At 31.5% G+C, this 12,181-nt stretch overlaps 1 protein-coding gene across 1 annotated transcript in view; it reads left to right on the top strand.

Annotated features, from left to right (window-relative positions):
- Positions 1 to 4,880, top strand: part of LOC145328993 (corticotropin-releasing factor receptor 1-like) — a 95,793-nt gene extending 90,913 nt beyond the window's left edge. Inside the window, exons 18-20 of the mRNA XM_080172985.1 lie at positions 534 to 562; positions 3,735 to 3,787; positions 4,553 to 4,880. Of these exons, the coding sequence (XP_080029111.1) occupies positions 534 to 562; positions 3,735 to 3,787; positions 4,553 to 4,671 (201 nt within the window). The 3' untranslated portion in view covers positions 4,672 to 4,880. The remainder of the gene's footprint in view (positions 1 to 533; positions 563 to 3,734; positions 3,788 to 4,552) is intronic.
- Positions 4,881 to 12,181: the final 7,301 nt, after the last annotated feature.

Genomic DNA, 12,181 nt, shown 5'->3' with positions numbered 1-12,181 from the left:
TTTTTCTTAAAGGTAATCAAAAGTAAAAATAATACTCATTCTACGATTTTATAAAAATATTTTTTTTGAAATTGTCCTCATAAAAGGGTGAAAATTTCTTCATGTGTGTAGTTGACCACAGAACCAAATTCTCAGTAGTCCAATTCTCACAAAGAAAATTAGTATAACGGAATTTATGTATAGTCAAAGAGAGTTAATTCAAACTCATTTAAACACTAATTGAAAACTCAGGCTCACTTATGATATTGATCTTGTGGCAATAATACCACCTGTTTAAAATATTATATCAAAAATATTCTATAAAGTAAAGAAGGTATTTTTTTTGCATATTTTCCATAAAGTTGTGTGTTAGCGTTTAGTCAAGTGCGCTTATATAGTCAAACTGTACTTAATTTTGACCAAATGTATATATTTGAAATGGCCAAATATTGACCTTTTAAGCGCATTTGACTAAATGCTAACACACAACTTAACGGAAAATACGCTAAAAAAATCATTGCTGTTAAACAATAAACTAATTTTCGTATTTTCAGGTACGAAGAGAACATGGACGTGAAAATAGGTAAGTTTATTCAAAAACAGATAATTTTTAGGAAAACTAAAAAATATTAACCTTTTTCATTTCAATAATATATATGAAACAAACCAATTTCATCACAATTTTGCACTTAGCTACTGCAAAATTAATATAATACTTTAAGTAAGTTAATTTTGCGAAATTACCCTATTTTTAATAAAATCTATAGAACATTTATGAAAAGTACCAATTAGCAATTAAAAAAATTTCCTAAGAATTAAACTTTAAAAGTTGAAAATTGAAATTAATTTTCATTTCTTCTTTTTTTCCTGGAAGTGAAATCAATAATTTTATATCTTATCACTGTACAACAATTAACTGTTCATAATTCATCCCTAGTTGAAAGCTTTTATAGTGCCTTTAAAAATGACGTCATACCATTGGTCAATTAAAATATATACTGACCTGTCATTGGTAATTTAGTCTGTGTATTGGCCTATTATATGTCATTTTTTGTAGGTACTATAAAGAACTTCTCTAGCCGTGTTACTGTTTCTTTAAGGTTCAAGATTTTAAGATAGGACATCGTACTTTAACTCTCAACTTTGAAAAATAAAAGAATTATGGAATGTTATCACGTAATACACTTCATTAGTTTCCTAATAAGTTTAATAACTCTCTTTCTGTTAAATTTTTTATGCAATCTTCTCTTATTTTATTGGGGTGGCTACTCTTTCTTTATGTACGTGATGTAGAACCTACTGACAAATGGAATAGTAGACCTCTCACAAAGGTGGTGTAAAATAAACTGATTTATTTTCTTTTTTTACCGGATGCAGAAATGGCTCATTTTTTAAACTGTTATATTATAATAATTAAAGCTTTATATTCTACTAGCGGCTATACGCCCTAGAGGCTCTATGTACACTTAAAATTGTTTCTTTTCAATCTATTATAAAAACATCTATTTACAAAAAAAAAACATTTTTGCCGCTAGATGGTGTAAGTTATGTTTAAGCTAATTGCTAAAATGTCCGCAGTGTGGCGTTTTTTTTGTCGATTTCTCTTGGGAGGGTAGTGTTACCACCCCCCAAAATAGTTATAACCTTTCCCTGGACCTATGAGAAGCTGCTCTATTAAGGAGAACCTGTTCGGTTCAGCGGTTAGCAAGATCCTTCGGTACAAACATAAAAACAAACAAACATCCTGTTATTTTATTATAAGGATAAAATGATTCCGAAAATAGAATTACTAGCTTTTTAACTTCCATGCAAAAAAAGGCTAATTTTGAAATCTGAATCTTTATTTTAGATTTTATTTCATAATTTTAAAGTTTTTGGACTTTTAAGATACACATCAACAATTAAACAAAATTACAATTTACTTAAAAATAATTGAAATAGGATAACTAAAATTTTATTTTGCACAAGATTTTGTATTAGTAAGTACGTTCTGAACTTTTATTTTTTTTAATGAATACAAATGCTCAAAATACATAGAAAAAATGTGCACATTTTCTATTGATTTTTACTTAGAAATTTTGAAGATTTATTTCTAAATCATTTGTTTGTATAGGTAAGATTTTATTGAAATGAAACATGACCCTATTTAAACGTATTCTGTAGCATATTTCTAGAGATAAACAAGGGTGATTCAATTATCTTTTAACTAGCGGCTACGCCCTTAGAGGCCTCTAGGGGGATTTGTGGAGTGGAGAGTCGAATTTGATAACTCAATTGCTTATTTTAGATTTTAAAAGAAAAAGTAAAGATAACATTTTTTTGGGATGGGGTGATTTTTTTGGGGGGGAGGGGGGGTGGCCCTCTTTTTTAATTTTAGTTAAAAAATTTAAACAATTTTTAAAAAAAATTTAGGGATGATTTTTTTTAGGGGCGATTTCTCCTAGGAGGGTGGTGGTACCCTCCCCCAAAATAGCTATAAACCTTCTCGGAACCTATGAAAAGCTACCCTGTTAAGGAGAACTTGATCGGTTCAGCGGTTAGCGAGATACTTTATTTAACATCCTTTTACTTTATTATAAGGATAAATACAATACATAGTAAAATATTCTTAAATTCCATGAAAGCTAAATACAGACAATTGATGTTGGAATTGTATAAAGAAAAGTAATTAAAAGATACAAATAAAATATTGTGAGAGGTTCTTTCAATTTTGTCTTAAGTATTTTTATTTGTTCAAAATGTTTAATAAAAAGTTTTTACAAATATCGTTAAGAGCTATTCTTTAAATTTAAGCTTTTCTACATTTAAGAAACGTCCGTTGAAGCACATGCCAAGTTTTTTCTCGGATGATTAAAACAGTTTTATTACCGAAAAATCTTTATAGTAAAGTTTGTACATTTTGAATTCAAGCAAATATTTTGCGATATATTTATAGAACTCGATATAACAGTTTTAGTAGCGAAGCTACTCTATAATTTGAAATGTCCGTCTGTCCGTCCGTCTGTCCGTCCGTCCGTCTGTCCGTCTTAGTTTGGGGGAAACGTAAATTTTTCGGCTCCTATAAAAGATAAAAGGCTGAAATTTTTTGACAACATTCCTATTATTAAGGAGCACAATTAACTATAAAACATCAATGGCGTTCGGACCGCTTTTTAGCAGGTTTTAGGCTATTTTTGTATTTTTCACATTTTTCTCCATATCTTTGGTGTTTATGGTCCGATTTCCAAAAATTTTTCAGTTAAAGATATCAAAATTGAATTTCCTGTCGATTTAAGAAAACAACTATCACGGTCAGACTGTCTTTAAGCAGGTTTTAGGCTATTTTTCATATCTTTGGTGTTTATGGTCCGTTTTTTTTTTAATTTTTGTAGTTAAACATATCAAAATTAAATTTCCAGTTGTTTTGAGCATCCACTATGTAATTTACTTTAACCATCAGTCAGTTTATCATAGTACTGAAATATAAATATTAAGAAATTAAAAACAATGGGGAAAAGGTTTCGTGATTATTTCCTAATATACATGCTTTTGACAACTAATATCTAAATTCTTATTTAATTGTTTGTGCTTCGCTACTTATGGATGTTGTCATCCTTGTTTCTTTAATACATATAAACAATAACATTCTTTACATGGAAGTTGAACTCCTTGTACAGTGCTCCTTTGTATGTCTTTTTTTTATTTGATATGCTACATTTTATGGAAGTTAGTCATCCTTGTTTGGTTAAAATAAAGAATACTTTTATTATTTTTAGTACAAAATTTATCAGAACTAAGTCGACGCGAGAATCTCAAATTAGGTTTTCAGGTAATTTTTTTTCAGATGTTCAGGATGTTCAGAATACGTTAAACGCATTGTTAAGTTCAAACGGACTTTGGTTCTTTGTTACAATTGTGTACATAAGTTATAAGCAACATTATTAAACCCGCGATCGTGGCTCAACACGTAGCGCATCCGTTCATCGCCGGGGAAGTATAAGTTCGAATTTCGGGGCCGACACCGCGTCTTACTAAAGTTGTTAAAAAGGGTTCCTACTGCTCCTAAGAATAGTGCGCGACATTTATAGTAAGAGTAGGGGGAATGCCTTGGCTCATAAACAGGCGCAATTCATTACCATGCACAGCTAGGACTTCTGAGACAAAATAATAGTTGGTTTTCTGATGGATGTTACTTAACCTAATATCCTTGGGTGTTAGAGTATCGCATCCCATTACACGTTGATGATTATATGATGCTCTGAATTCTCTAAATGATCACTTAAATCGAAGGAAAATCCTGCCCTTACGAAGTAATGGTAGTATAAGCAACATTAGGTAAATTGTCGGCTTACTGTCTTGGAGGTGTCATGCTTAATTCTGAACCACATCGCTTCATACTCAAGACGGTAAAATGTTACCTACTGCTTCCATATCTGGCACAAGACATAAATAGTAATAGTATGATCAAAAGTTTATTTATCTATTTGGACTAATACATTTTTTTATCTACCTTTTATCTATCTATCTATTCATCCTTATATATTTCTGTTAATCTTTCCATTTATCTTTCTCTCTATATTTCTATCTATTTCAGCATTCACTCACCTCTCCACTGGAGGAAATGTTAGTACATCAGAGCTAAGAAAATGTACAGAAGTTAATGTTATTCCTAATTCAAACTTTAATAATACAAATCAAATTTCATCATTGTAAATAATCAGTTGTAGTGCAGCTTTTATACTAGACAGAGTAGAATCGACCTATTAACTTAAAACATGTTTTATTGTACAAGTTTATTATTACTTTTGTTTCTGTACACATAAGGGGAGGGTTTTTAATGCAACCATCTCGTAATCAATGATTAAATGGCACTTAAAATTTAAGTTTCGATCTGTAATTTTGCATGAATAATCCTTGGTAGCCCCCAGCCGTTACTTTTCCAACTTTTTGTTAGATCTAGGGAAAATATACCTACCAAGGATTATTCATGAAAAATTTTTAGATCGAAATTCGAATTCCAAGTGCCATTTAATCATTGATTACGAGATGATTGCATTAACCCCCCCCCCCCCCTTTATGAGGGATGGAAGGGACATGAGTCTTTAATTTACACTAGTACCCAAAAAGTTTTTAAATCACATTATCTTATTTAGCCCTAAATCTTTATTTCGTTTCTTATTTTATTTTGATTGGTTGGTTCCAAATATGTAATATACAAACTTTTTTTAACTAACATTTTTATTTTAAAGAAGAGGTAATTTTGATTTTCTTACCAAGATCTCTGTATTTTTATGATATGCATGAGTGAAATGAATTAAAATCAACAAAAACTTCCCTTTTTCATGGTTAGTAATACTAACAGATATGAAGGTTTTAGGTCATTTTTCTTCCACCCCCCCTCCCCCCTTCCATATAAGCTAGGGGCGATATTAGATAGATAAATATACATAGTGTCGCTTATATTTATGAATACAATGAATTATATATGAAAGATAAATAAATCTCTACATTCTCAAGCAAGCAGCAAAATGACCTATAAGCGCTCCTTCTTAAAAATTAGGTTAGGTTCAGTTAGGCATATGAAAGATTTACAAGGCAAGTGTTTCAAAGTCGAAGGGATACTAAAAAAATTAAGGGGCCTTATTTATATTTCATTTCCTATGACTGTATGCCTGTGTAGTTGTAAATGTTGTAACATTATGCTTTTAATTGCCAACATGGCATTTATTGCAACTTTATTGCCAAAAATATTAGATAAATGGTTACTATGTCTGACTGAATAAAATATAATGTGTGTGTGTAGCCATAGTTACTTAGTGTTTGGACCTAAGTAGTCATGGAGTAGGACTAGTTCCAGCTCAAGGTCCACGCTCAAGTACAAGTACATGACCCGCTGTCTCAAGGGACCTACTCTTTATTACCTCACCCTCGGCGAGTATGGCAGGTGTCCCAAATTAAGTCACCATAATGAATGACGCCCTCCACAGAGCAGCTTAAGGGTAAGGGTTGTACTGCTATTATATACTTGACTATTGAGTATCCAAACAACCCAATCACTCCCTTTTTACACAACCAAGGGAAAGTTGTGTGAATGAATTGCGACTGAGAAATTCGAGTTGCCACGTGAGGACTTGAACTCGAACTCTCACCACCGTAACTCAGTGCGTTACCACTGAGCTACGACGCCCCCCAAATAAATTAAAATAACTAGAAGAACTAAACAAAAATAAAGTTCCAAGCTAATACTTTTGAAAATATGGGTTTTTATAAATAAATTCGGACACTACAAAAAAATTAAAATTTCTTCCCTTAATTTTTAAAAAAATTGTGTTTTTAAAACTGTAATAATGTTATTAACATATTAACTTTTAAAATGTTTAGATAAACAAAATACGATTTTTTACAATGAAAAGGTTAGTGGTGCGGCTGCCCTTTTTCTACAGTTCTATTTTTTTTCAGAACCCATCGGTTTATGTTTTTTTACAACTATGGCTTCACCCCTAACCCCCACTATATTTGTTTTAATGACAGAAATGTGTAATTTCATTTTCTCATGCTTAAATTGCATTTGTTTCAAAAATGTTTTTACTTTAATACATATTTTATCTTCATAAAGTTGTTTTATATTAATTTCTAAAAAAATTGCAAAAAAAGTACTTTTTTAGTAGAGAAGAACCTAATTCAGAAATCACTTCAGTCAGTATAATTTTCAAAATTATTGTAGCAACGTGAATTTTGATTATATAAATGTTTAGTCAAAAGAGTGAGTACAAACAGGTTTAACAATTTTCATGAATGAGAGATTTGTTTTCTCAAATAAAAGTCAAAAGTTTTTAAGGCGAATCCTTTCTTAATTTTAAAACATACTCATTTTAAACCTTTTGTTGATTTTTTGCTAAATTCAGACCACATTTTTTCTTTCTTGATTTATTTAATCACTTGATGTTTAAAATGGTTATCTTTTAAACTGTCCAATTTTTAAAGATTTGTAATAAAATGAAATGAATTGTAAAACATTTAAATACTGTGAATATACAAAATATTCTTTTATTATTTATTTAGTTTAATTTTTTTGAAACAAAAATAACTGCTTTTTTCAGAATTCCTTTCCCTCATCACAATACAAAACGCTCATGGAATAAATATTCTTTTAATATCATATTTTGTTAAAAATAGATACATTTCTACATGAAATATGTAGAATATAAATTGTGTTATTTTTTGTCTGTTAATATAAACGTGAAGCATTTTTATAAATACCTAAGTAATGTTCTATTGTTATTTATTCCTATAACAATATAAAATCGCTAAACTAAAAACACAGAAAAAAGGATGACAACATCAATAAAATATAAGCTCTAAAACAACCATTTGAAGCATAATTACTTGAATACAGAATACTGAGGTAGATTCTTTTTTAAAAATTAGGCTTGCTACTCGCTTTTGAGGCAAAATTATTTTTGTGAAAAATCTACAAATATTAAATAAAATCATAAAAGGGTTATTAACATAACATTTTGTGGAATTTTTGTAGATTTTTATTGTGATTTTGGAGGATTTTTCACAAAAATAATTTTGCCTTACCAGCGAGCCCAATTTTTAAAAAAGAATCAACCTCTGTTTAAGGACATACTTGATTAGGACATGATTATACAAATGTTTCATTTGTAAAAGTGTACCTTGTTGCCCTAGAAATCATTATTTCAAAATCATACATTTTTAAATTGTGGCTATGATTGACCTAACCAAAAAAGTAATAAATTTAATCAGAAAGAACATCTCTTTGAAATGTCGTCTTTTCAAGAATATACTTAATAAAAATAAAAAGTAAAATCCCCAGGCAATCCAGCATGGGCTAATATATCAAAAAGTTCATTTTATCTTCTGTGACTAATCAAAAAATACCGGCGCGGCGGCAAGACAAGGAAACTTGAATTTTATTGGTAAAATATTGGTTTCCTTAATATGTCGCCAAGTTTTTATGTACTTAATTAATGGAAAGTTGTAAGAAATTTGAATTCTCATAAATGAAATGTGAAGGAATCATTTAATCCTAGTCCCAAGCTTTTAGTACTAAAGGTCACCAACAAGGTCAGGATGGTGAATTTCATAGTCATGAAGGTCACATACAAGGTCAGAATGGTTGCCATCATGATCTTGAAGGTCACCAACAAGGTCAAAATGTAGGCCACCATGGTAATGTCACCCAAAAAATTATGATGGTTGCTACCATTTACATGTAGGTCACCAATAAGTTTTTCAATAAATTGGCTAGGAAGTCTGCCACCAAGGTGATGAAGGTTACCAACAAGCTTTCCAATCAGGTTGCCAGGATGTCCAGTAAAAAGTTTATGGACTCACTGGACAATGACATCAAGAGTGAGGAAGATGATACTAGGGCCAAGAAGCCATTTGAAGTGTCTGTTTGTGTTTTTGTACCAATGTATCTCACAAACTGCAGAACTGATATGGTTCTCCTGTGCAATGCAACGATTTATAGGGAGGATACTTTCCATCACTCTCTCAAGAGACGCCCCTAGAGAAATTACCCCCCCCCCCCCTCATACGTTTTTCTTTATAAACTAATCTTAAAAATGGAGGTTGATTAACTTTTTTTAATTTCTACCACCTTAAGTTTCCCTAGAGGTCTCTTCGGTAGTGTACAAAAGTATCTCGCTACCCACTGAACCGATATGGCTTTTCTTTACAATGTAGCTTCTCATAGGTCCTGGAAAGGCTTATGATTATTTTTGGGGTGGATAATTTCCACGCCCCTCTAATGAGATTTTGCCACTATAAATATTTCTTCCCAAAAATGGAGGGTTGGTAAGGTCTCTAGGGACAAAGCCGATGGTCCTTATAAGATTGTGACAGGATCAATAAAGAACAATTGAAATATTCTATAAGATACAGGGGAAAAGATGGAAATATTGTACCTTTTTGTAATAGGAATCAGTAATCAAAAAATCAGATCAATCAGATGATTTTATCACATAAAAAATTGTTATTAAAAAAGAAAAAAAATAACATGTTTAAAATGGACGTATAGACATTCTGGTAACGATTATAGAGTTGCTACGCTTTCTAAATCGTACCTAACTACTACAGGAATCACCATGCAAAGTTTGAAATTGATAGGACAATTCTAACATGCCTAAATTAACGAAAAAAGCTATCCGTTACGGACGGACTGACCCTAATTATAGAAAAGCTTCGTTTTTAAAAATAAATAGACAGAGAGAGAGAGAGAAAGAAGTTGTTATAGAGAGAAGCAGAGAGACAGGGGATACTAGGCTGTTTATTACATTAGTCCCCAAAGTTTTATATTAACGATTTCTTATTCGTGTATTAACAACTTCGGGGACTTTTACTGAATAGTGATAAGTTTGTTTATTTAGTTGAGTTTTCAAACGTTTTAACCAGTAATTCTAATCTACAAAATGGTAATTTTGTGAATCATCATTTGGAATGTACATTAATTTATCGGCCATTGTCTTATCCCTTTATATACCTGAGAGAGAGGTCAGTTTGAGAAAAGATCAGAGACAGGGAAATGTCATCTCAAAAAATTGTTGTCCACAATTCTCCCACCAGTTAAAATAAAAATCTGAAATGTTAACATTCAATAATTAATCATAGAATCTTGTCCTATACTATAAATTAGTGTATGTGCTTGCTAAGATCTCATAAACGGTCAAATTAGTCATTTTCAGGGAAATATTATAAGTCCAGGGCAGGTTTTAAGCTATGTATTAGAGGTTGCAAAATAAATAAAAAGATATATGACCCCCAGAAAAGAATCAACCCAACACTCTTATTATTTTTTTCACAAGCATCCATTAGAGGGGGGGGGGGGCAATACTTCCAATGTTTCTTGGGGCGAAGCCACTAGAATGGTAGAAGATTTTTTTCCAGGTGCAATATCTCTGTATATGAGACAGACAGACTGTATATTATATATATATTTATCATAGAGTGTTCATACATTTTCTCAAAATATATGCTCATTTAAAATTAACAGGATGACTCTCCAGATGTGTGTGTATGTATAAGTATGTCTGTGGCTTCAGATCTCGCTAACGACTATACCGATATGGTTCTCCTTCTTATAAGAATTTATACTAGTAAAGTGTAAGGTTCTCTTAACCCTTCCCCCCCCCCCCTCCAATCCCCCAATTCCTTTCAATCATGTGACCCTCGGGTCCTTCAGGGGCGTGTAATTAGGGTAGTAAGGTTTCAAGGGAAGCTTTGTATAAGTTCCAGTATGTTTAATTCTGCAGCTTTCCTCCCTTATACCATAAAAAATATTTTATTAGAAAATCATTTTATTTGTTTATTATTTAGTTGTGTATGAACACCTTATTTTGCAAGCTTGTCAGTTTCTTTAAAGTGTTTTAACAATCTTACAATTTTATTTGTTATGGAAATTAGTAAATTTTAGCTTTTATTGATACCGTTGTATTTACAAAATCACCACTTCTGTAGTTTAAAATTAGCGATAAAATATTATAAACAGCAAGTTGTAAAAAGCTATAAAATTTGAAGCCAGCAAATCAGAGAGCAAGATTATATAGTTTGGGAACCATAATAATTTTCAGTCCAATGATCCATCCCTCCCTTCCTTAGGAGAAGTAAAGAGAAGAAGGGGTTGTTTGCATTTTTTTTAGGGAGAGTAATCAGAGGATAGAAGGGAGCAATTTTATCATAATTTAACATTAGTTTATTATTTGTTTGATTTTAACAAATCTTCAGTTGGTCATCAATAAAAAGACATGATATCTGGATGGGTAAAAAATCTATACTATCTATATAAAGTAGTTAGTTTTTTTTGTCTGTCTAGCTTAAGATTTTGATACCTACTGATCTGATTTTCTTCTCCATTTTAGAGAAGCTTTACATTAATCCGGGATGGTTTTAGGCTATTTTAATTTTAGATTAAAGTTTTGTGATGGTATTATAGAGCTCTAAATGCTAGGGGCGAGAGAAAGGGAGAAAAAAAGAGAAGCAGTTGTATATTGTTTCAATATTCCTTTTCCTCTCCCTCTTGGAAAATACAAAAAAAACACACATAAAAGTGGGCTATTTTGATAATGGATAACTCACACTGTACTCCTATTCATATAAGTAACAGGGTGGCCATCTGTCCCTATGTGTGTCTGTCTATACTGAAGAATCTCGCAAACCGCTTAACCGATATGGTTCTTCTTTATAAAGAAGTTTTTCATAGGTCCTGGGAAGGTTTATAACTATTTTGTGTGTAATTTTTAACTCCACCCCATTCCTTCCCCCTTCAAAAAAAAATAGAATTTGAATCATAAAATACCAACGTCTACCCTATCTGCATTAAAATGAGGGGGGGGGGGGTAGATAAGATATAGCCTTTATAGAGAGAGATAGAAAGACAGTAGAGAGACAAGAGAGAGAGAGTGAGAGAGAGAGAGAGAGAGAGAGAGAGAGAGAGAGAGAGAGAGAGAGAGAGAAATAAAGAGAGAGAGAGAGAGTGAGATAGAAAGAGATAGAGAAAGAGATTGAGAGAGAAAGGAATTAGAATGCAGTAAAGTAAAGGATAAATAGAAAGATAGATAATTAGATAGATAGATAGAAAGATAGAAAGAATTTAGAACTATGTTGCCAAAGCTGTTGTGGTCTTAGTTTGAAGCTGTTATAGATATGATGTTCTAATTATAATCAGCAGCTGTTTCCGAGATATATTTCAACACACACACACACACAACTAAACACAGTCTGGGACATTAGGTTGTTTATTACACTAGTCTCCAAAGTTTTATAATAAAATATTGGATTGTCGGCTTTGGGGACTTTTATTGAATTTTGATAGGTTGGTTCAATTATTTGGTCGAGTGTCCAAATGTTTCAACCCCTTATTGTAATCTACAGAAGGGGTAATTGGGGATATGCAATGCATATTGTCATATTCCATTAGATCCCTCGGATTTTTGTCAATATTAAATTCTTTGTTTAAATCAAATTGTAATACATTTTCAGAAATTTTAGTTCGTTCATCTATTAGGAGGAGAGGAGATGGGATACCGTTATTTTATCCAGCTGCAGTTTCACTTTATTAGAGTACATGATAATCTGGTGTAAGATCCAAGTAGTAATAAATCCATTCTAGTACTTAAAAAAATGTTGTAATATTCTTTTTTTCTGACGCACCCTGTATAATAAAGATATGTTATTTTTTAAATGACATTATGGCATA

The sequence above is a fragment of the Acartia tonsa genome, chromosome 9 (assembly GCF_053477335.1).
Source record: "Acartia tonsa isolate MP-2025a chromosome 9, ASM5347733v1, whole genome shotgun sequence".
Classification (NCBI taxonomy): Eukaryota; Metazoa; Arthropoda; class Copepoda; order Calanoida; family Acartiidae; genus Acartia; species Acartia tonsa.
Note: the sequence above shows the minus strand (reverse complement) of the source record. Positions and strands in the feature narration are given on the sequence as shown.